The sequence below is a fragment of the Phoxinus phoxinus genome, assembly GCF_949152265.1.
Source record: "Phoxinus phoxinus genome assembly, chromosome: 16".
NCBI lineage: Eukaryota > Metazoa > Chordata > Actinopteri > Cypriniformes > Leuciscidae > Phoxinus > Phoxinus phoxinus.
Genome location: NC_136891.1, coordinates 30029984 through 30056595, shown reverse-complemented (window position 1 = coordinate 30056595; position 26612 = coordinate 30029984). Strand labels below are relative to the sequence as shown.

The window sequence follows — 26612 nt, the reverse complement described above, 5'->3', positions numbered from 1 at the left end:
CTGGTAGGCCTACCCCGTGAAATATATTATCTTACATAATGGACAAATTGAATCTTATTTAATCTTCAATTTAATGGTTGATGTACTCGGGTTATTTTTTATTAACTAAACAATAAATAAAAACAAGATATGTGTTTTGTATAATAGCCTAAAAGCTGTCCATACAGATTAGGCTACCCTTACAGGTGAAACTCGAAAAATTAGAATATCGTGCAAAAGTTCATTTATTTCAGTAATTCAATTTAAAAGGTGAAACTAATATATTGTATTGACTCATTACATGCAAAGTGAGATATTTCAAGTCTTTATTTGTAATAATTTGGATGATTATGCCACCTGATTATGGCTTACAGCTATGAAAACCTTTTCACATTTTTCTAATTTTGAATTTGGGGTTTTCATAAGCTGTAAGCCATAATCATCAAAATTATAACAAATAAAGGCTTGACATGTCTAACTTTGCATGTAATGAGTCAATATAATATATTAGTTTCACCTTTTAAGTTGAATTACTGAAATGAATTAACTTTTCGAGTTTCACCTGTGTATGGGTAGCATATGGGTCGCGGGGTGTGCTGGATGATTACTGAAAGATGTTAAAGGGGGACGTTCTGGGAACCAGGGGCGTGGTAGTGGGGGGAAAAGTGGACCTGACTACCCAGGGCCCCGTCTAGGGAGAGGGCCCTTTGAAATCCCATCAAAAAAAAAAAAAAAAAAAATTTTTTTTTTTTTTTTTTTTTAACCTAATTCGAATTAATTGGGCCCTCCAATTGATGTCATTATTCATTTCAAAATATATTGATAACACCAACTGAGAGAATGAACTCAGTGCCAGACCTTTTCCCTGTTTGTATCACTCCGCTTGTTCGTGTTTGCGCAACTTGCATCATTAAGCCAGAAGGCGGCGACAAGTGACTTTCTTTATGAGTGAGCAATTGAACCATTGATTAAATGAACAGATTAGTCCACAAATATTGATTCATTTAGGAAATAAAAAGTAGATGAAATTGATATTTGATGCGCATACTAATTGCTCATATGCCTCTGGACACAGAATTATTGCATTGGCGTTTGTTTGAAATGTAACATCTAGCCTATGCAAAATAATCCTTGAATCATTTCTTATTTAAGGCCATTCCCGTTTCAAATATGTGATTGTGTATAGTCAACAATAAGCATAAACATTCTGCATTTCCACTTTATAGTGTGGATAATTCATTGCGACATTTAAACTGATTCTCATGTTTTAGAATTTGTTATCTGATAAAATACTACATACTGCCCACTGACATGCTTTTAAAGCTCCTGTTGTCCTTTTTTTTTTTTGGCCTTCAAAACACCTTAAAATTCTCATGTTGAGCTCAGGTAAATCTAAATTTTCTCGGGGGGGGCATGCCCCCCAACCCCCCTAGTAGGAGCACTTTATTCCGGTTTTTGGCTATAAAAACCTGCGCAAAAAAATAATCATGAAGTGAATTGGAAAGTATTTCTCTTTGTTTGAATAACTACTCAACTCTACCTTACACATTAATACTCGAAAAGTAAAAACACAACACACAAGTCATTTTACAGCGAAATAACCAGTCATTACTATAATCTGATTTGATTATGGATTTAAACACTATTTCTACTTGTTTATTTTCAAATAATTAAAAAAATGTTTTATTCAAAATTGAATTTTCATTTTTGCTAACCCGCATCGTACAATGGCATGTGTAGGGGGCCCACTGACATTGTGAGTATACAGGGCCCAGAATTTGGTGCTACGCCCCTGCTGGGAACGTTTAGAATAACGTAAAGTAAAATTAAAATAACGCCAGGGAAGAATAGAATAACGTTCTGCGAACCAAAAACTAATGTTCTATTTCCAAAAAAAAAAAAAAACTTAAAGAACATTCTGGGAACCAAAAACGAACGTTCTTCTGTATCGACTGATCACGTGATAAAGGGCAATCGGTTTAATAATCGTTTTAATTCTATGAGAATAGGAAAGTCCACATCACACTTATCTGTTATCGTAAATAACGTCACAGATGTCGTTGCAATCATTTTCAGAACGATTTTGATCCAGCTAATGAACGAAACAATTTGACAGCCAATCAGAATCAATTATAGCATTTAAAGCGGCAGACGACATAACAAATGTATGTTTTGGTGGACCCTACGGTAGTTATTGTTATCGTTCTTGGTGTGATTGGACCTAAAAGACATATGTTTATTATTATCTCGTGTGAATGTATATTATTTTAATGATAATTCTCAACAACGATGTACAATTGTGTTTAGGCACTGAGGACACTTTCAATCTCTTTAATTAATTAAGATTATGACCTGCATTTAGATTCTTGTGTTGTGTATAATGTTAAAGCTGCAATATTATGTCAGAATGGTCTGTTTTTATTGTGTGAACGGCCTCTGCCACACCCTCCTGTTTCACGTGCAGCTGTGAGAGAAGCGCGCCTCCGCGCGCACTGAATGCGTACGGAACTGTCTCGAGGAGGAGGGCGAGTACTCGCAGCATCAGCAACACACACATTCATATACACACACATACACAAAGAGGTCAGCTCGCGTGCTGCGACTTGAATGGAAGATAACCGAGTGCCGCGAGACACAATAAAGGAAGCATAGGGACTGGTCGCTGTGCCGTGACACACGCGGGAGAGGTAGGAGATTATCAAACATTTGTTAAACTGCATCTTTGTCGGTGATACTGACCTTGTCATTTAGCCCATCTTCCAAAATCCACCATTCTTTACAGATGTGTGCGCAGCTGGGGAGGCATGAACATGTCTCGAGCTGCATTTCGCGTTGAAATGCATGATAAAGAAATCTGTCATTTTGTAGAAAACGCCGTCGATACGTTAGCATCATCACATCCATCTGGCCCCTTCATATGTTGCCTTTTATTAGCTTATTTATGAATGACAGTCCTTTTGATTAAGTGATGCTTATGCAATTTTCGCCAAACATTGAATAGGCCTATTTGAATTATGAGTCGTCAGTCATTCATAATATGCTTACTGGTGCAGGCAATTGATGGTTCCCTGAGCTGTAGTGTCGTTTTCTCTCACGATGCATGTACACCTGCCACAATGCATGCTTTTGTGGCAAAAGATGCAATCGGTAGCTTTGCCCGTTCCTAAAAAAAACATGGATGGTTACTCACTATTTAGATAAGCCAAATATATATCACTGATACGATTTATTGGGATTCATTAATGCAAGAAAGGTGTCTATATACCCATAATACGATTATTTTTTTTATAGACAGTGTCTGGCCTAATTTTTCTTCTTTTATCATGACGTAACGGTGATGTAATGCCGAATTCTAAATTGAATTTCAGTTTTATTTCTTTGTTTGTATTTGCTACCAGGTCCACACTATATAAACCCCATTGTGGTGTTCATGCATGAGTTGTTTATAGGCTATATCTAGCACTGATCTTATTGTTAAAGGCTCAGTGATGTGAGAAGGATAAAATCAATAACATACACATAAACATTACACTTACTATATAAGGTTGTGATTTCTTTTCACTGTACACTTCATATAACTCATAAATGGATGGATGGATAGTGCAGACACAGATGATGACGTTTAGCAAACTGTAATTATGTGTTTTCTTGCATGGAAATTAAATTGAATCACAGTAATTTCTCTCTGAATTACTTGGATCACATGCTTCTAATAATGGCCGATATGCCAATAAGTATTTTTTATAGTTTGTTTCAGAAATGAAACATAAAACTAAAATAAATAGATTTAAATACTACAAGTGAATTTAGACAATGCAAAATTATAATAAATGCATGAAAAATGTATTACATTTGGAATTTGCTAAGATTACATTTAACGGTGTTATTATTAAATTATGTTTTTAACAATAAGTGAGTGTTAGATTATGGTTATTGTAAAAGATAGAGGAAATGAGCATGAAGAAATAAATTAATTGGGTTGACTAATACCAATAAATGAAAAACCCTCTAATATCAAGCGAATATCAAAACGAATAAGGTATATTGTGCATTCTTATCTGGCTAAAAAACAAAAGTTGACACAGGGTCAAATGCATTACTTTTTAGCTTACAATTATTTTATTGAGTATTATAAATCATAATTTAATAAAAATCATGAATCCTCACTGAAAATGTTTACATTGTGACAAAATATTATATTAAAGTTATATAAAGTTACATTTAAAAAAAATAAGACAAGGAGAAATAAATGTTTTTTAAATACACAAAATACACAACTAGACACACGAGCTAACTCCTTTGTCAGTTGTACATTCTTAGGTCTGCCATTTGAAGGCAAAACAATTTCCATTTATAAGACAGGAAACGGCCTCAAAAGTTCCCACTGCTGACCTCGGTTCAGCGGCATGTTCCCCTTAAACGTCTTCGAGATTTGTGCGTTCAAGTAGAGGAAACAAGAGAAACTACTCCCGAGGCTTCCTCCCACTATAAATAATGAATGAAAAGGCCAATTAATATTAATCCATAAAAAGTACTGCATCAATAGGCTACAAGTTGACCAGTGAAGAGGAAAGGCCCTGTGTGTTTGACCGGAGTGTCTGTGCTTTTGTTGGTGTGACAGGCGATCCCACAGCATAATCTGAAAAAGGTTACACATCTTTAGTCGGCAGTGGGTATATATGCCTTATGCATGCTGGACTTTATAGGATGTTATTTTCCATAACACTATGACCTAATTAAACCCACTGTAGTAGGCTCACAAATTCGACGTGACAGACATTGGCCCCAAAACATGTGGTATAACATTGCCCTGTAGTGTTTTACAACACAGATAGACAATATTAATATAGAGCTGTCCATTGATCCCAAGAGGAATTCATATTGCCCTATTACACCAAACAGTGTCTAAATAGGCACTTATAGAGTAACGTGACCCTCTCAGATATAATGTAACACAATCTGCACTTTAGTGTCATTAGAACATGATCTTGAGCAGAGATACACTCTTAAAACATCACATGAAGTAAGTGTGCATATGTTTTTCATAGAATGATTCAGCCATATACATTCACTTACAGTAGCAATATAATTGAATGCATGTACTGTATGGAAACAGGCAAATGTTGCCTAGACACCAGAACACACCATCGCTGACATGTAGGTCAGTCAATTAGTCGGGGCAAGTGGCGATTCACATGCATTTGAGGTTGAACGCTTCAGAGTTCAGTTGGTTTTCTGTCCTAATTAGTGTAAACACAATGATTATGTCCATTGCATATTTAACATGCTTTTATATTGAAGTTTTTCCACCAAACCCTCAGATCATATGTGAATAATTTCATAATTAATAATGAATTCTCATTTAATAATTCATCTGAAGGGTTGTTGCTTTGACTAAGACTTGTGTGGTGAGGTGGAGCAGGAAGCATGAACACTAAACTATTGATATAAATCTCAAGTAGCCGAACACAATCAGTACAGACCACAGTTAACAATGACACTGCACAAGTTTCTGTACAAAAAGGGATATTTTAAGATCTAGACACAAGAGGGGTTAGAAAGACAAACTGATTCTTATTCTTCCAATTCTTATGAGTGCAATGTTCTGACATGCAGATGCCCTTATTTACAACTGTTTGTTGTTAGTATAAAAGAGTGTCTGTTTGTTTGATAGAGAGACTGCGACAGGAGGACACAGCACAGTTAGGAACTGTGTGTCTGTCTGGGAACGCTCTGTAATTACATTATGGTTCAGCCCAGTTCCTCCTCTCATTTTAATCAGCAACTATATGCTGTAAGTAAGATGTTTTAGCTTAAGTTAAAATCTGCTGTAACTGCACTATTATACAATAGCTGCGGCTCCACAGCAATCATTTCCACAATAATAAAGCATCTCTAATTTCACCCAAACCGCAAGTCATGTTATACAGAAAATACCTTATCAGAACACAGGTCAGGCCTTGAATACACAAAACTTTGACCTACAATGACAACGCTGAAGCAAGACTTTGATTTTGCTGGTCCTGACTAGTTGGTGCTGGTCCTGCACACCTAGGCTCTTTATCAGCACAATGAGTAATAGTCGTTCTGGTGAAGCTGGTTGGCCATGGAAATGTTGCTTGTTAGAAAGCCTGGTGCGGGGACACATCACACCAGCGATTAAAATGAGTTTAATCAAAGATTGGTCAGTATATTGTTTTTTAAAATTACTTCCTCTTTCATTAGTAGGATACACAGATTCTTTCTATTTGATATATGAAGTAAGAAATAGGAGTGAGAAATGAAATGTGATATGTGATATGGAAGAACATCAATGCTATCAGCAATTCCCTACAACTATTATTTATTTCTATACTTATGAAATACGTTGAATGGATGGATGGATGGATGGATGGATGGATGGATGGATGGATGGATGGATGGATAGATAGATAGATAGATAGATAGATAGATAGATAGATAGATAGATAGATAGATAGATAGATAGATAGATAGATAGATAGATAGATAGATAGATAGATAGATAGATAGATAGATAGGTAGATAGATAGATAGAAACATACATAGACAGATACATAGACAGATAGATTTTTGTAGATAGAAATTTAGAAAGAACTTTGTTCTCTGTGGATTCATATTCTGTAGTTAGAGGTCACTGGGGGCCATGTGCTTTATTAGAGTGGGCTGCTTGTCTCAGCCTGTTCTTCTACGGATCTTGAAAGGTAATGTTTTCAGATTGAATCTGATTCCTCGATGATTCCCTTCTGTGTCTGTTCTGTGGGAGTTTTTATTAAACGCCAATATTCCCTGCCAGCGTGAGTCACTATACAGTCTCTGAAGTTTAACACATGCAAGAAAGACTCGGCTTCCAGTGCAGGAGATTTTGAATCTCATGTTAACAATTACTATAAGCACCAGCATTATAATGCATTTATTTTTAGAGCAGAAACCAAACAACTGAAAATAGCTTTGTTGAAGCTGCAGTGGATGATTCCCACACCACTGATAATGCAATAGGCTTCTCAAACATGCCGACTACACATTTTGCCCTGCCCCTATCTCTCATTGTCCAAATAAGTAGGGCTACTTACTCACACCAATTGGTTGAGTCTAACTGTTTGCTAGAGGTTTACCAACAGATGTCTCTACACATTAAACTGAGACAAGAAACAATATTTTAACATCAAGAAAACTGCACAGATCAGCTTATAGGGGCTGAATACTTTTGGAAAGCATTGCATGTTCATAGTCTATTAAATATATAGACTAAAAATAGTCCATCATGTTAAACTCAGTGAACATGCCCTTCTGTAGTGCTGAGGACAGCAGAAATGACAGGTTTAATTGTTTATGCTATAACTGCTAAGTGTTCTTGTCCTTTGAGTCGGCATATTATGAGATCTCTAATTACTTTACAGTACCCAAGGAACAATTTTGATCAGTGTATTTTGACTGTGTGCAACATGATGGACAGACAATATCTGAAATTAAGGTGAAAAAATGCCCCAAATATTGAAACAGGGGGCAACAATTTCCTCCACAGTGCATATTTATTAGCCTTTAACATACTGACATTTGGACATGTGTGTGCAATATTATTTTTAAACAGCAGTTCAATAAACAAGAATTCAATATTGAGTAGCTTACATTTTAGACACAATATGCCCATTACTGGTCTGTTTGCCGGTTTTGAAGTTGCAAACAAAGCCACAGCAGAACCATTAGTGTTTTTGTTGCTGAATGAATCAATATTTTTGAACGAATCAGTAGAGTGAACGAATCAATGACTCTCTCATAAAAACAGACACTTGGGGTGCTTCTGAATTCCCATAGTGTAAGTACACTGGAATTTGAATTTACTTCGAGACTGTTAAAAAAGTATGTTCTATATAATATGAATATGGGTGGTATGAATGAAAGTCGGATGTACAACATCCACCATGTTGTCTGTCACGTGACCTAGCGTCAGTTTCTTCACTACCATTCATAAATCCTCTCGAGTGGCCTCATGGGATAGTAAAGTGTCCATCAAATGCACACTTCAGTATCTCAGTGGAAGTAACAGGTCATCCTGGTAGTTTTTGCCTACTTTTTTTCGTATTTGGACATACTACTCTTTTGGCGTACTGTTTTTTGCTTTCTGTATAGTAGCAAAGTATTCAATGTGTTTGAACGAATTGGTTGAATGAATGATTCCATGACTCACTCGTAAAGACATTCACTTATTTTGTTGCTGAATGAATCAGCGTTTTTGAACGAATCGTTTGAATGAATGATTCATAAAGACAGTCACTTGCCGACACCTATGCGTAACAATATTATTAAATATAATGCACTGTTGACCCCTTACCCCTCCCTTAAACTGAACCTAAATGTCACATAACCCATGTCCCACCTCAAAAGCAGAAAAAGTGTTTTGCAATAAAACATGAACTAAGTAACTCAACTATTTTTTTTTAAAACAAATACATAGAAGTTAAAGACACCTAATATAAAGTGGGGCCATTCATCAAACTTACATTTTATTAAAATTGACTGTAATAATCTGCATTACGGACAGCAACTTTTGTATTTGATGTTGATATGACTTTATAACAGCCATATCTGATTGAGAATATTAATCAAGTAATAGATTCAACTGAAATCGATGACATGGCATGTTTTTATATGGTTGGAATATAAGTATGCCCACATAAAAGCAGGCTACTTGAAATTGCCCCTTAATAATACAGTTGATTTCTGACACTGGAGACAGGTTGCAGTTTGTGCCGTTATTGATCCGCCACACGTCTTTATTCAGTTAATGGAGGCCCTTGTTCTTAGAAATTGTTTTAACACAATACACACACGCATCCTCACATATGCTGACAAACAAGCTTACAGTCACAGTCTTTGTTTGTGTTGGGCAGTTTAAAATCATCAATGCACGTCTGTTCTTGCTGCCCCTGGTAAACTGGCCAATGAACAAAGTGGCATTCTGTGAGTAGCAACAGAGACAGCAGTGAACCAGCACACTACCTCACCATCATCACCCACTTTTCTCTTCTCTCGGACACATTCTAGGATTGTTTTCAGTCACATGTGTGAATGTATCTTGGGCACAGGCGACTAAGCTCTCACATAGGAAATCATGCAAACGTCCCACGAAGAACACAAAAACATACATTGTGAGAACTTTATGGGAGTATGAATATGCATACCATCTTTTTTCACACGTTATTCAATAACGGAGATGTTTGTGAATTCATCATTTGTTAATAATCAAAACTGCATATGAAGGAACAGATATATTTGTCCTCATGTGCGCACAACAACACGCAGCTATAAGCATTCTTGAGTTCTCTTTGCACCTGTGCAATGTGACACCTGACTCTAGGTAATAGCGTAGCTCCACAGTAACAGCAGGCAGGTGGAACAGCCACACATGCACAAACGCATACATACTAGACTCGTACCCAGATAAATCGACAACCAGGTAAGCCTTTATTCTTGTGTACTCCTTCGACCATATATGCGATCAAGCGTTTTTCTGTGTAATGCATGTGGCAAGGTATTGTTAAACACAATAGGCCTCTGTTCATGAAACTGCCACTATCTCTCGCCAGCCCCATATCCTCAAAGACCCATTGTGCCTTTTTTCTTATCGTAATGAAAATAGATGTATAAATATTCAATGATAAAAGTGCGTTAGAACCAAGAACCAATAGCTTTTTGGTTGTTTATTTTCAAAGAATATGTAAAATATAATTCATGTGTATTAAAGTAAGCTTTTTGTTCCTAATTCATTTTTGTTATAATTTTTATTATAAGTTTTATTTGAATACTTGTTAATGGCAGAAATGCCCCATAGTTTGCGTGTGTGGGTACACATCTGTGAACTGTATCACATGATAAACTCCTGGCCTGCATTTTCCTTCTTTTACAGTTAGGGTTAGGGTTAGGTAGGGTTAGGTTATTAGCCTATATTATATTGTATTATACTATATTATATTATATTATATTATACAATTTAAAGGCACAATATGTAAGATTTTTGGATTAAAACTGAGCAATGATATATATTTTGATTTGTGTGTTTACCTCATTCCAAATGTTCCCAACAACAAATCTGCTATTTTAACCAGTGTAACATCCCGTGTCATTATGTCGCCTGTCAATGATTTCATATCAGCGTTACCCTCGACTTCAGGTTTTACTTCTGTAGAAACCATTGAAACACCATTGAAGACACTTTAATAGTATCCCCCGGTTTCACAGACGAGCCTTGTCCCAGACTAAAATGCATGTTTGATCTGGTGTAAATGAAAGCAACTTGCACTGACATATCTTAAAATATGTCAGTGCCATTGTTTTGTCTCAAGATGCAAACAATATTTTTTTTCTCTGGCATGTTTATTAAAGCTACTTAAATTGAACTAAGGCCTAATCATTGCATAAGCCCTGTCTGTGAAACCAGGCCTATGTGTTTTATTAGACAGGTGAGCAACTGCTTGCATACCTTTATGGACAGAAAACTAATTATTATATAGCTCAACACGGTTAGTCTTATTGTTTGAATGTCTTGTTTTCTTGATTTACATTGACATGTTCGTTCCCAAAAAGTATATCAGACAACACTATTATATCAGATATTATATCAGACATTTATAATGATTTTTAAATCATTAGAGGATAAAAAAAGAAAGAATTGCATGCCATTTAGCAACACAAGTCATCCAGCTTTTATTAATATGATATACTAATATCAATCTAGTTCACGGCAGTGTGCAACAAGTGTCTCATTCCAGCCACCGAGCGAACGCACGGAGTAACGTTATAACATAACTTTCAACACACTCAAATCAAATGTGTTTTTAGTATGATTGTTCTGACCAAGTAAAACAGCACTGCGTTACTCAACAATGTTAATTCGTCAAATAAAGAGACCTGTGTGAGTAATTCAGAATTTGCAGCTGTTTCATTAGAATGAAATAAAATAATATGAATTTAAGTGATCAAGCATAACTGTAAGAAAATTCAAGTTCAGGGAAGGAGACAAACGATAAATGTAACTTTAATCGTAAAATAAACATAAACAACAAAATGAAAGGAGTGGCAGCGTCCGATTGGGGCATATATAAGCATACTAAAAACAGCAATGTTAAATGTCCCAGGCTCTGTTAACATAATAGTTATGTTAATAAAACTTTAATACATTAGCCCATCCATGAACATGATTTCTGCCTGAGTCCCGTCGGATTGCTTGCCATCGGCTGTGGAGGGGAAGAAGACAACTCCCATAATTCCACACTTATTCACAGCATCATCAAAGCTATGCCTTTGTTATTGTCTTGAATAAGCGACCTCTAGCGGGGCGAAATCTACATAATATGCCTTTAAAAGTTTAGGGTCAGTATGATTTTCAGTACGATCTTTTAATGTTACAAAAAATATATATTTCTTGCTGTTCTTTTTAACTTTCTATTCACCAATTCTTTGAGTTTTCAGAGGAATTATTAAGCAGCACTGCAGCAACTGTTTTCAACATTGATAATAAGAAGAAATTCTTGAGCGACAAATCAGCATATAAGAATGATTTCTGAAGATGCATGTGGTACTGAGGACTGGAGTAATGATGCTGAAAATTCAGCTTTACCATCACCCAAATAAAGTACATTTTAAATTTTATGAAAATTTAAAACAGTTATTTTAAATTCGAATACTACTGATAAATGGTGTGCATGAAAGACTTCTTTCAAAATAATAGATAAATATTACCAACCCCAAACGTTTGAACAGTAGTGTATATATAAATAATAAATATTTGTATTACTAATAATTTAGACCAATAGAAAATTCTACCTTTTACCAATTGAAACAATAAAAAAAGCACTATTCAAATGGTTAATGGTTATTCTGCCTACACCAGACAGAAATCTCTTGCAGATTCACACAACCATCTGCACATTTTTTTGTTTTGTTTTTTAGAAAGAGACAAGGGCTGACCAGAGCTTGCTCATGTCTGTGACTGCAGACTAAATACTGAGTGAAAATACAGCTACAGGGAGTTGCGTAAAATGCCTGTTTGGAGAATCTGGAGTCTTGTGAAGTGGAAGTGAAGTCTAGTGTTTTAGAACATTTTAAATACAAATTCATCATTATTTGCCATTTATATTGTATATTTAATATACATTTTATAGGGAGACCAGGACTTGTAGTTACATGAGGAAGTTGTCACAAGGGCCATATATCCAAGTAACTATGAGGTTTTGAGTCTAAGATCGATTTGTGCGAAAGCTTGTTTGTTTGCAGTTGTTTGTCTGTTGGTTTCAAACTCTGAAATTAGATACATTTTTATGAATTCTGTCCACCAAACAAAAATGTCAGTATATTATCATATTTTTTAAACAGCTGTTGTGTAAAAAGAGCACAAAAATAAAACCACACTATCATACATTCAGTCAGAGAAAAGATTTTAACCAAGCTGATCTGTGTTCTGACATGTGCATACAGTTTTAAGAAATTACGGTATATGTTGGGGCAAGTTGTAACATGTTTTATATATTGTAATGTTATAATTGTATATATTTACAGTTTTTATTGTTTAAAATGTTTTAATGGTTCCAATGTGGCAGCTTAACCCATAAACTGTGGCATTATCTTTTTCCTGGGCAATAGTGTTCAAGGTGGGTATGCAGAAACTGACGTCAAAATCCACCAACACACAAAGTAAAAATTGTGACAACTAGCCCCAGGCCCCTCAATTTATTCTACTGCAAGTTACACTGCCACATATGAGTTATGTTTGAATCAGAATTGCCTGGTTTAATAATGCTGAAGTCAAGCTTTGAAAGGCAACCCTGACATCCATTGAGGTCTTATGGGCTATTGATGACAGATGTGTGTTCATTTGATCTCCATAACCATCATTCATCCAGAACCAACACAATTAGAAATATTAGCCTTCATACTTCAATAAACACTCTTTAGATAAGGCATGCTATTACTAGAGATCTGTAAGTTGTGATTCAATGGTTTTGTTATATTTTTTTCCTAAAGCACCAAGGAGCAGCAACCGAGCTTTGTAAATCAAGGTGCAGAAGGTTGAATCCATGTTCCCTAAGGTTTTCCTTCAGTGGTATGCAGCTCTTTCCAGCTGTGCGGCTGAATTAGGTAAAAGTGTGCTTTTGTGCTCAGTAAGCACAGGCAACTAGACCAGCTTTGCTATACGCTGCGCAGTCAGCCATCCCATTTTGCTTCAGTGATTTCTAGCTGTACATTCAAGCCGCCCCATTGTACGAGTGAAGCTAGCTTGCTATCATAATAATATATGGGCCTTTGCGCAAGGCAAGATCATTTCACCCCTGATACATAATGCATAAAGTGTGATTTGCTGAATGTGCAGGCATTACTGACAGCTCCGAGCCCCGTCGCATATTTAGGCTAAAATAATGGTGACATAGGTCGTCTTTACTCAAATATGGCGGCACTGACCTGCATCTTCCCCTAGTAGACTGTCTGATGAGCCTTTAGTTCTGTCTTAACATCAGAACCGCCTTAAATGTTGCTGTTGTCATAGCGATAAGCACACATGTTGTTTTCTATTAGCTGTGCATGAGAATCAACACAGAAGGCAACATTATGCTAAAAAAAAATGGTCGTGAGCAATTTTGTAAGATTGTGATTCCTGTGTAAATACATTTATGTTGCCTCTAGGCCACATTACAAACATTTGTAGTTTATATGCGGCTTCAAATGAAGCTTCTATGCCTCATGTAATTCTTCTAAGATAGCATCTGGAAAGTTTGGCATTCTGTAAAGCTTTCTTTCACAAAGCTATAGCAAAAATAGTTAATTCATAAAATCATTCAAAAGTTTGGGGTCGGTAAGATTTTTTCATGTTTTTGTCTCTTATCACCAAGGCTTTTTAATATGTTTTTCCTGTGATATCAAAGCTGAATTTTCAGCCTCATTATTCCATATCATTCTAATATGCTGATTTGGTGCTGAATAAATGTCTTATTATTATTATCAATGTAGAAAACAGTTGAGAATGGTTTTTAGAAACCATTACATAAGCCATATATGTAACATAAATGTCTATACTATCACTTTTGATCAGATTAATGCATCCTTGCTGAATAAAACAATACTTTTTTTTGTTGTAATCTTACTGATCCCAAAGTTTTGATCAGTAGTGTACGTGGTCTGAGTTACAAACTTAATCTACTGCAGCAGATCACTAGCGCATCTTCATCTTCCATGAATTTATTTGAAATATTTTAATCTCTTTATGATGGGCATTATGGGATATCGTATGACTGCTAATAATGAGTCATGTAGCTTTCAGGTTCAGGAGTCACAGGGGCACCATTCCAGGAATCCACTTATAGCCCATTTTATAGCCCACCGGTTTGGTCAAATAGAGGCAGGCCTGTGCTGGAAATGTTTGTAATGATGGTTTGAACTGCTCTTGGTGATGTATCCCAATTGTAGTGAGGTCAGTCTGTACCATTAAACTTCAGCAAGTGCTAAATTAGATCTGTAGCAGCTAGAGCTAACTTAGCCGCTAACCCACTGTAGCTCTGCTGCAGCCTTTTCTGCTTGTCTGGGGTATCTTCAGTGTCCTGGTGCAGTGCATGTGGCTGCGATCTGTGCATTTGCCATCGTCATTTTGTCTGGAGCTTCTTTAATGCGCATAACACAAGCAAGATCATTCGTTAACACGGGCCAGAACATGACGAATACGCGTGCGGTTTGGACCACATTTACACTTGTACCGCAGGTGCATGTGCACAAACACAAACACAAACACAAACACAAACACATCTGGACTAGCATCACAAACAGACAAAGACACATTGACCCATTCAAGCCGCAGCTGAGTCTGTTTAGACAGTGCAACTTTTGGGATGACCCTGGGAGCCGTTAGAGGACACTGTCTACTCATACAAAGAGAAACGACTTAAGGATGACGTAAGACTGTAATCATTTACAGTTTGCTGTGTTTAACAGTTTGTGCAATGCTGTGCTGAAGGTTTTTATCTGCCAAAAGGAATGCAGGTTTTGAAGGCAATGAGTTTTGATTAACTAACAACAATAGTGGCATTTTAAATCTTGGCATTTTCTGTCCTGGCATTCTGAATGAGCGCATGTAGAATCCCAGAAGCAATATGGAAAAACACCATTTGCTTTATTTGAGGACTGACTGATATAAATTACATAAGGCGAATTTGAGTTGATTATGTGGTAAAAAAAAAAAAATTGTGTGCATTTTCTATATGCTGTATCTTGCTCTATTGTACAGTACGTCCTATGGGGGTTCCATTAACATAAGGTGGTAGAAAAAGTGCTTTCTAAATAGCCATTCATTTCGATTTTGCACAGATTGCTGACCAGGCATAAATATGATGTAATAATGCACTCTGGAGGTGCACTACACTACACACACACAACTGTGATGTTCTCCACTGACACGACACTCTGTAATTACACACTAATATACTAACACTCCCTAGCATGTGTGATCACTAAACAAAACACTAAACAATTGCCTATTTTATGCAATTTCATCCCAAAAACTTCACTAAAAAAAATTCCACAATCCAGTGTTATTAGTACTGTATTACATTATTATTAATATTTTAAAATAGCTTTTATTTTTATATTTTCAGTTTTCATTTTGATTTGAGTTCTATTTAGTTTTTTCTTTTCTTTAACTCATTTTCAGTTTTAGTCATTTTAGTATTTTAAATTACCGGTAAACATATTTATTTCAGCTAGTTGCCAGGGCAAGTTTTTAAAGTTTTTTTAAATCTAATAAAAAAAAATAAAAAAAAAAGTACAATGTTTTTAAATCATTTTTTTAGCATAAATGCAGTTTTTTTCTAGATAAATAAGAATTCTATATACATTTTAATTATTGTACATACATATATACATATACTCCTTACATTCCCTCTTTTTTTTGTAAGGAATAATATCATCACAAAAAATAAATCCCAACAGGGTTGTTTTGGAATAATGACCAGATGATTGTACATTAGTCAATTGTACATTATTACACATATACTTACATAAAAAAATTACAAGAAATATTTAATATTTAATTATTATATTTATTTATATTGCAATAGTTGTTGTAGTCATCAGAGAAAGCACAGCTATATGAGCTGTCAGTTATACAGCAAACAACAAAATTAGATATTTGTGTACATTTTCTTTTATCATGGCAGCAGTACATTATTAAATCATGACTGAAGAGCATTATAACTGGGCATATATCCAGACTTATGCGTAGCCGAGTAAAGTTTACAGTAATGTATAAGGTTTTGATCTGCAAGATGGAAATTGTATTCCTCAATTCTTATCCAATTCCCACTGCAGAGAAATAGATGGTCCTGTTATTTGCAACAGAGTGATGGCAAGAAATAAACCTAGGACCAAAGGAAGACGGTGTATGAGCTATGAGATTATGATGATAATAAAAACAGTTAAAGCATTGAATAAATATGGTTTTATGAAAGAGAGTTTAGGAGCCCATAAGGAAAGAAAGGGAAAGTGATATGTGTCTTATGATCTCTCTAAGCCATTCTATCTCCTATTATTGTCATCTCCTCCTTCAATTTTCTTTTTAGACTTGCACACATGAACACATCAATGATAAAATACCTCTGTGTTCACGTTTATCCCCCCCCCTCTACCCTTGATGCAGACAAAGCCCGTCATAACCATGGCGACGGACAGTAAGGAGGCTAAGCTTGATGAGCGGGTAGAGGTAATAGTATCTGAAGGCCCAGGTAAACAAAAACAGAGTGAAGATCTTTGCGAGCGGCCTGCTCTTAAAGTGGCAGTGCACACACTAAATGCACCAAAGATTATCAGCACTGTCTCTTTAAGAACTGTTTGGTGTTTCATGGGTTACAAAAAAACTCAAGAGTTGTGTGCGGTCTGCGTGCCTCAAAACGACAATTCTGTCAATATTTACACACCCTCATGTCTTTAAAAACCAGTTTTATATGAAAGATTTTCTTTAATGTTCTTTTCCATGCAATTACAATGATTGGGAAGACTGGAGCTTTTATTGTTAATTCTCTTATCCATGCAGCTGGATGCCTTAAATTTGGATCTGTTAGGTATTAATAGTGACTGTTAGTCCCATTAACCACTTTTATGGTGCTTTTGTGTCCTGTATAAAGTTTGAAATCTCCACTCCTCATTCATTGTAATTGCATGGAGTAGAGTGACCATCACATTCTCCAAAATGTCTCCTTTGAACGACATGAGCATGAGTAAATGATTTTCATTTCTGTGTGAATTACAAGTCCTTTAAATATGACATAATCGCGTGTTATTGTTGCTTTGCACACCTTTCCGTGTGAACCTTCTGCCCTCAAACTTTATAACCACGTTTAACTATTAATATCCCACGTGTGACTTGTTTCATTCTTTCTCAGCATGGTTGACGTGTGGCATGTTTTAGTTTGAGCTCGATTTTAAATGTTTTTACGAATGTGTGCCAATGTTAGGAAAATAAATATACTGCTGAGAATAAATGTATGATACATTTATCAATTAATAATGCCAAGATTTGGAGTGTGAGAGGAACAGTCAGGTTCAGGTGTAGCACATGCAGTGGGACAGGAAAAAAAATGGGTTATTGGCTTTGCTGCACTAGTGAGAAATATTGTACAACAAGGAGCAAGGTTGAGCATTCCTATGTTGTTAAGTGTGTTTAAGCTTTTGTAAAGAAGTGAGAGGAACAGTCAGGTCTGAGTGAATTTATTTAGCAGTACTGACACTCATAGGAGCAGGAAGGCCGTGTATGGTTGTAGTATGGAGGAGTACAAGGGAGACACATCGAGGGCTGTTTCTCTGGCTGAGTGGTGTCCACTCGTATCATATGCCTCAGTGATTGAGGATGCCTGCAGCACTGCATTGTGGGCCAGAGAAACGGAGTAGTTGCAGCTGGGAACAGACTGTGACTTGGACGAGGCTTTGAGGGGGAAATGATGAGACAAAATATGAGAAATCATAAAATCATCATATGCGCTCGTAACGCAATAAACTCAGGAACGATAATAACTTAACCCCTTATATTGGCACCGGCCACTATATATTTAAAACAGTAAAGATTAATATCCTATACTAAACCTAAACCAATCTTGACAAACTATATATCATTTGAGAGCTTACAATCTCTAGTTTTAATTTTTGGTGACTGATTTTTAAAATACATTACAGAGGAGCCGTAATTGATCAATTTGCAACAAGAATATTTTCATACTCCTAAGGTATGTTCAGTCCTTTATTTTGAAATAGTGATGAACATGAAAAATCATGAAATAATGGTAGAAACCATGCAGTTTTAGAGTCCACCAGGTTTTGAAAATATATATTTTATATAAAATGTGAATAATTCAATTTTGAACGTTGTACATTTTCATAAACTCAAACTTCTATAACTTTTTTTCTATTTCACTTTCTTAATTTATTTCACTTCTACAAAAATCTGCCAAATGTCTTCTTAAAAACAAGACCAATTCTTACATCTATAATCCAAAGCATTCTTGAATTACAAACATTTAAGTTCGGAATGAGCATTTTCATGCCTATTAAAAAAAAGGTGGGTGCTTGATGGTGGGTTAAGGATCAACAGAAGTGGCCACTGACGGCAGGTATAACGTCTTATACTTTCTTTGTTATTGTGCCATTGTGTTTTGAGCAGCAACACACTTACTGTGTAACTCCACACTACTTTCCAATTTTAGCCTGTAACAGATCTACACTGATCTACTCTGTGGTGTAGAGTAGCCCTGTCACTCCAGCCATTTCACGAGGACTCCTACAACACAGAGATGCAGTCACACACTCATGAGCCTTAGAAATGCACACAAACACATACTTAGAAACAGAAAAGACGACATGGATATGTTTTGCTCTTGCTTGATAGAGTGCTTATGGCTTTTATACCTTCAGAAAGACCAAGAAGGAAACTACAGGCTGTAATAGACAAAAATCACACATACAAGTACATATACACAGGAAGGAACTGAACAATTAATGTAGCTGATTATCAAAAATGGAAACTTATACAATACAATTCAAAAAACAAAATTCAACAAAGGGATTCATTAAATCAGCATATTAGAATGATTACATTTTAAAATGTTTTCAAATAAAATTTAAATAATATTTCTCAATATTTCTGTTTTTGCTGTATTTTTTATCAAATAAATCCTGCCTTGGTGAGCATTAGAGACTTCTATCATGAAAACAAATCGTCATGAAAAAAATCTTCCAGACCCCGAACTATTAAACAGAATTGTAATTTTATTCATAAACAGTGCTTTTTGATCTAGTCTTATCTCCGTAGCGTTTATGATTCCTAATAACTTTCTAGTCTCAGGAAATGGTGCGTCTGCAGAGCTCTCCATACAAACCAAAGGTCCTTTGTCTTATCATTGGTTTAATGTCATTACATGGGAACCGTATGATTCAGTCAGTCAGACTTTCCACCTGCAGATTTCCACTTTATTTGGTAGGTTGTGAATTATTCAGTCAATTATTCTCTACAGATTGTTTTTGTACACATTAGGAATGAGTTGTTTATACTTTTGTGCTTGATTGTTGGCAATGAAGCTCAGATTTAATTCTCAATTGGTGTGTTGTCAACATAAGTAATGGATGAAAAACAAAGTAGTTTATTTAGCATTAAATATAAGCAAATCCAGTTGAGTTTCAATTATTTGTATAGCACTTTTCACAACACATATCGATCCAAGCAGCTTTAAAAGGAATAGTGCCTTACAAAACAACCAGTGAGCAAGCTGTGATGTCTAGGTAGATTGGGAGAAACCTCCACCTGTAATACCACTTCTGAATTTATTAAAAATCTGCACAATACGTGATGCTCAGTGTTCGTGTAGTCTACAGCATTATTTGAGTAATCTACTTATCGAATGTCATCTACTTATCGGATCCGTGTGTCTCATCCATGATTGCTAGTCACATGTAGATTGCGGGGCTCACGCTGACGGAAAAACATTTTCAAGAGTACACGTCTACATACAGAACGTAGCTTGAACAACCAGATGAAATTTACACTTGATCAACATTTTTGTATGCATTTGATTGGCTGGATTCATTGGTATCAATCTTAAATGGATCTTGGAGGGATTTTTCCTTCAGTAAATACTCCCAAAGAGTTTTAAGTAAAGCCTGTCAGACTCTCTCTTCTCAAACTGATGTTTAGATGGAAAATCTGGTCACCATAATCATACAAGGCTGTCTCAGGACAAGGACTTTCACACGATATAACCTGATTCCATAGCGTCTGATCTGTTCTGGTCCTCCATTTCATTAACATTAATAAATAATGCTCACATACTGTACATCTACTGTACCTAGTGTAAATAAAATACTGTATGCATATATTTAAACATGGACAGCACTAGCACTAACCTTTTACTTCTTGTTGACTATTTATCACCATTCTTTGCCCCCACTTTACCAGAGCGGCGACGGCAGGGCAAATTCCAGCCATTCAGGCGTCTATTTGGTAAGAAGAAAAGAAGGGAAGCAGAACGTGGATTTGACGGATCTGAACTTAAACCTAGCCATTCCACTGATAATGTCTGCAATGGGGTGGCCACAGTTAATGAAGAGAACAATCAGTATCTAAGGTAATTATTTTATGTATGGGTGTGGAATGCATAATCAATGCAAAATTTTACTTTATTTTAGATGCTGTCAAAGTTTTTTATTTATTGAATTGTGTATTGAAAACATTCCCAGATGTGCTGTAATTAAAAAGTGTTTATATCTGCATTCACAGGGAGTTAAACACCCTAGGGTCCCGAGCTTTTTCTCACGAGAGTGTATTTATCCCTGAGGAGTCAGAGAAGACACATCCAGGACAGACAATGTCACAGGAGAACGTTTCAGACAAAGTCAAAAACATTCAGGTGAAACTCTACACAAATAGTATAATTAAAAATGTCCATATGCACACAAATCAAGCCATGCACCAGACTTTTCTAACATTAATATGTACATTTTGATATTAGCATTACACCAGATTTTTTTGTTGTTGATATTTTTGTTACCATCAAGGTCAAGAAATGCCGGTAACTTTAGGATTAAATGTTTAGGGCTAAACAACACCAGTTTTGTCCATTCTTTTACTCTCTATGCTTTTGTTGGCAGAAGCAAATTGGACATAATATCAAATTTGGTCAGAGACCCCCATCACTTAGAAAGAGTGAGGGAGATGAAGGTAGCTCAGATGAGGAAGAGGTACCACAAAGTCCGCTGAGGGTTCTTGCTCAGGTGGAGAATGAACCACAGGAGACTGAAGCCAAGGAAATAGTAAGTTCATCTCCAAATTATTTTCCACTACTTACATATAGTAACATAGAATTGCAATGTCAGTCACACTTTATATACTAGAAAGCACAGTTAAAGATCACTGCTCTGTTTTAGCAAGTAATGTTCTAAGAAAGATTCCCTCACTTGTCAAATGAACATTTATGCACTTGATAGGCACTATTATTGAACGCAATTAACAGTGCATTCATGGTATACACTTTATCAGTAACTTGCTGTTGCTAATGCCATGCGCTAGTTAAGTTGCAGAAAATTGTAATACCATGAGACTATCAATACATAGCCACTTTTCCACCGCCGGGCCAAACGTTCTAAGAATGGTAAGGAACAGTTCCAGTTATATTTCCACTTGAACTTGGTTCGGCATGGCAATTTTCAGTACGGATGGCTAACCATGCTGGTATAATGCGTGTAATTGGTCTCTTGTCTGTTACCTGGCTACCAGTTTCACTGCAGCTGTGCAAGTGTGCTATTTGAGAGGAGTAAACACAAGTTAATGATACAATTAAAAGAAATATCTGATCATCCTCCATAACGCGGTCGCTATTTACATCTCATACAAATTAAGCAACGAGAACGGTTTGGTTGGACGGTGGAAAAGCGGCTATTGATTCCATAGACATATAACATGCTTCAGAACCCTGCTCTCCCATAGTCACAAACTCAAGATTGTTTGTGTTTTTGCTTTACAATTAGGATGTCAGCCATGACAAGGTCCAGCACAGAACTCCAGTCAAATCCCCACGCTCTAAGCGCCCACCTCCCCCTGGCACAATTGAGTCCATCAATCTAGATGCTGTCCCTCAGTCTGTCCCACGCTTGGACAATACTGCTGCCAAACACAAACTCTCTGTCAAACCGAAGAACCAGAGGGTATCTCGCAAACACAGAAGGTTTACACAGGTAAAGGGAAAGGTGTTCTTCAAAATGTGAACAGCGTCTATTAGGATAGCTTTAATGTAAAAGGGATAATAAAAGTGATAGTTTACCCAAAATGAAAAGCACAATTTACTCATCATTTACTCACCCTCATGTTGTCACAATCATGACTTTCTTTCTTCTGTGAAACGCAAATGTTATTTTGAAGAATATTGTATTTTAACTGTATTTGTGCATTCAAGTCAGTGGGTTCCAAAACAACTCTGACTTTGATTGTATGAACAAAAACAAATAAAACAGACTTTTTTCAAAATATTTTACTTTGTGGTCTGCAGAAGAAAGTAAGTCATACAGGTTTGGCATGAGATGAGGATGAGTAAATCATGACTAAATTTTTATTTCTGGGTGAACCATTGCTTATGAGAAAATAACTCCAAAACATTAAGTTCTGCAACTTTAAATATATTTCAGGAGTTTCATGAAGAGGATCTTTCTGAAATGCAAGAGGATTACGAAACACAAAAAGACGAAGAAGTGTTTGATTTGTCAAGAGAGGAGTATGACATTATCCATAGCAGCAAAGGTTATGAAGATTATGAACCTACTGAGAAATCGGTGAGGCGACAGTTTCATGAGGAGGAGCTAGAACGCCTTGAGCTTCAGAGGAGGGAACAAGAGGAAGAAAGAAAGATGGAGGAACAACAAAGGAGAATCAAGGAGCAGAGGCTAGAAGAAGAAAAGCGGCATAGACAGGAAGAGGAAAGACTGCAAAAGGAGGAGGAGGAGAGGAAGCAGCGAGAGGAAGATGAGAGGAAAAAAAGGGAAGAGGAAGAAAGGAGGAGAGAAGAGGAAGAGAAAAGGTTAAGATGTGAAGAAGAGCAAAAGAGGCAAGAGGAAGAGAAAAGAATGCAGAAAGAGGAAGAGGAAAGAAGAGCAGAAGAGAGAAGGCAGCAGGAACTTGAAGTGGAGCGTCTCCGTAAAGAAGAGGAAAGAAAAAGGGAGCAGGAAGAGAGGAGAAGAAAAGAGGAGGAGGCAGAACAACGTAGGATTCAAGTGTTAGAGGAGAAACGGCTGAGAGAGGAAGAGGAACGTGTCCGTAAGGAGGCTGAAAGGAAAAGACTAGAGGAAGAGGAGGAAAAAAAGAGTCATCAGCAAGAAGAGACAGCTGGAGCTTCTGACCCAGAATGGAAAAGAAAAGCAGAGGAACTGAGATGGAGAGAGATGGAGGAGAGACAGAGACCCTTCACTTTCAAGGTCTCCTCAGGCGAGAAGCAGATACTCTTCCAGAAGGTCAACCTCACTCCTGTTACTCCAACAACTGGCCAACAGGGCGAAACAATAGCTGAAACCAGGGAGGGAGCAAAAGCTTCTTCACCAGGATGCACAGATTCACCAACTCGGTCTTCATCTCTTTACGTCCCACATACTGCAATTCTTGTGACAGGAGCCCAACTTTGTGGAACTGCAGTCAATCTCGATCAAATCAAGGACACAGCCTGCAAGTCACTTCTTGGCCTTTCGGAGGGCAAAAAAGCCATGGGCACTCCTCCAACCAAGATCAAGAAATCTCCAGACCATAAATCTGGGAAAACCAAATCCTCACATGAGTCTTCCTTATCTGCAGACCAATCCAACGCTGCTGTCCTGGCAGAATGGGCAAGTATCCGATCCAAAATTTTTAAAGGTGCTGAAGAGGGAAAACATCCCGAATACCCAGATCAGAGTCGCAGGCCGATAAGTGAGGATCTAAATACAGTGCCATTTTCTCACACCAACCTCAGGAAAACCATGTCAGCGAGTGCTAAGTTTTCCATCACACCAGCCAGGAAGAAATTCCCTGATTCCAACAGGAACTCAGAGTTTTTTGGTCAGGAAGAAGATGTGAAAATAGAATCGGCATCTATGGAAACTCCCTTAGTCCAAAAAGCAGAGTTGCTGTCTTTAGGTACCAAGATCCAGAGCAGGGGAAGCAAGGTTGTTCGCATTGCAGATAGTGCTGAAGAATGCATGTTTGCCAAAGACCTTCCCTCCTTTCTTGTTCCCAGTCCTCCACATGGATCTCCCAACTCACAGAGATCCGAGACTGGCTCCCCAAGTCAGGCAGAATCAGAAGATTCGGACACAAAGGATGAAGGTGATCAGAAGGATCAGGGTGGTGATGAGCAGCCCTCACCGTTTGGAATTAAGTTGAGGAGAACCAACTACTCTCTTCGCTTTCACAATGAACAATCAGCAGAGAAGAGAAAGAAAAGGTACAGCGCTGGAGACAGTTTTGAAGGCGTCCCAGTGCCCCTCACCTCCATTGACCAAGACCCTGATACTTCTACAGTCCTGGAAAAGTCTAGCCCTGTTTCTCCACAACAAGAGATTGTTGAATTTCGAACCTCTGTAGCATCCAGTAAAGAATCTCGAAGCAAGTTTAGCAGAAGTACTCTCCCTTTGGTACATACTGAAGGCGACAACTTTGCCCCCAAACTTCCACTTTACCAAAAACCAGCTACTTCCCCTAAACCATCTGAAGGTGCCACTCCTCCAGCCTCTCCTCTCCCAAAACCTGGCAGAAGGACTTCAGGAGACATGATTTCACAAAGGACAGGGGAAACAGAACAGATATCTTCTGAGAAGAGCAGCGATCATAAAGAAGTTGCAGTATCTGTACAATCCCAGAAAAATGGACAAGGAGAGGAGTTTAAAGAAAAGAAGTCATTTTTTCCTTCCATCAGCATCCCATGGAGAGAAAAAACAGATCGCAGGACAGAACTCATTAAAAAAGGTTGGAAATCTTTGTAGGATCTTCACCTCATTTCAATGCTTGCAAAGCAGCACTGTATTGATATTTCCTAAACTTCTATATTAAACTTTTACAATATATTAAATCCGAATCGCTTGCGCTCTCCATTCAAACATTTGGAGTCATAATGTTTGCATACTAAATTGTGATGGATTTTATTTTTTGCATCTATTTAACCATACAGCCATATTTAGCAATATTCTTGTCATACCTTATGAGTATTGGTATTTCCTTCAGAAAATTAAGATATTTAGAGTACAGCAGATGAGTAGAAGACTCTAAAGTGGGTTCTAGTTAATTTGACGCGTACATTTATTCTCCTTCACAGAAAAACCCTCTCTGCAGGCCAGGCACTCTCTGGACAGCTCACGGACACAGGAGAAAGAGGCAGGACCACTTTGGATAACTCTGGCACTGCAAAAACAGAAAGGCTTCAGAGAACAGCAACAAAACCGCGAGGATAGGAGAAGCCAGAGAGAGGCTAAGCTGGCTGAGAAACACGCTAGGGAAAGCGTATGTATATATATCATAAATATAGCCATAGAGTCTATTATCATAACTAGTACTATATGTTAAGTTGTACTAACAGTGTCTTAACCTGATGCAATGTAATAATGCAACAATCTATAAAACCTCTTTCAAATAAATCTTACCAGCCATGACAAATGACATTTTGTTGATCACTTGGTTTCTATTTTTGTGATATTGTGCTGGGTAGCACTGTCCATTTGGAAATCACGTTGGTCCAAAATCCTGCTGCATATAACTTTACAATATAACAATATCACAGTACACTCTTCTGATTGGCTGAGAGTTTTACTTCTTGTAAACTTGTCGCCCAAACCACTTGCACCTGGTTTGGGCATTGTATAATGTTATACTAAATAAACTTCTCTGTATTAATAGCAATCGGTGTTATTTGTCTCTGAAAGGCTGGAATGGTCAGTCCCACAGAGGAGAAAGGTAATGGAAGTTCCAGCCCGCCCAAACCTCAAACAGCAGATGAAATTAAAAGACCAGACACACTCCTGGCCCGTTTTGAACGACGCGACAACTTGAAGAAAGCCAATACCTTGCCCAGCTCAGTCACAGGTAAAAAAAAACCTAAATATTTGAAAATTGATTATATTTCCTGTCAGAAGCTTTATACTGGGGTTATTTTTGGTAACTTTGGCCAGTTGTAATGAAGGTTTTTGATTATTTATTTTATACATATACACACCCCTAGCTGAATTGCAACTGACATAAAAAGTATGAGTGGGATTTAGACATGGTTCAATGTTTTTAAAACTGAGACATCTAGAGCAATCCCTAAATTGTTCATCCACTTGTAACTGATGAGAGCAAAGCTAAAAATTGGGAAATCACAGCTGAACCAATTTTTTTTTCATTCTTTTGAATAGTTGAAATAACAGACTCTACACCATCTCCGCCAGCAACAAAGGATGTGACGAAGCGCTTACCTCCTGGTGACACTACCCAGGTTTCTACCGAGCCAGCCTGGCTTGCCCTAGCCAAGCGAAAGGCCAAAGCCTGGAGTGACTGTCCACAGATCATCAAGTGATACATTACTACTGACCCAGTGAAAAAGCAAATA

At 37.0% G+C, this 26612-nt stretch overlaps 1 protein-coding gene across 2 annotated transcripts; it reads left to right on the top strand.

Annotated features, from left to right (window-relative positions):
- Positions 1 to 2399: 2399 nt before the first annotated feature.
- cracd (capping protein inhibiting regulator of actin dynamics) lies at positions 2400 to 26579 on the top strand (the record flags this gene model as incomplete). 2 transcript variants are annotated; one of them, XM_079584380.1, is made up of 9 exons in its annotated part: positions 2400 to 2666; positions 20474 to 20642; positions 20795 to 20924; positions 21166 to 21327; positions 22042 to 22248; positions 22696 to 24997; positions 25344 to 25528; positions 25948 to 26107; positions 26419 to 26579. In XM_079584380.1, exons 3-9 carry the CDS (start codon positions 20883 to 20885, stop codon positions 26577 to 26579), a joined length of 3219 nt encoding a protein of 1072 aa, XP_079440506.1. In that variant the 5' UTR covers positions 2400 to 2666; positions 20474 to 20642; positions 20795 to 20882. The 2 variants fall into 2 exon arrangements, with proteins under 2 accessions (XP_079440506.1, XP_079440505.1); XM_079584379.1 differs by lacking the exon at positions 2400 to 2666 and having other exon boundaries at positions 20362 to 20642.
- Positions 26580 to 26612: the final 33 nt, after the last annotated feature.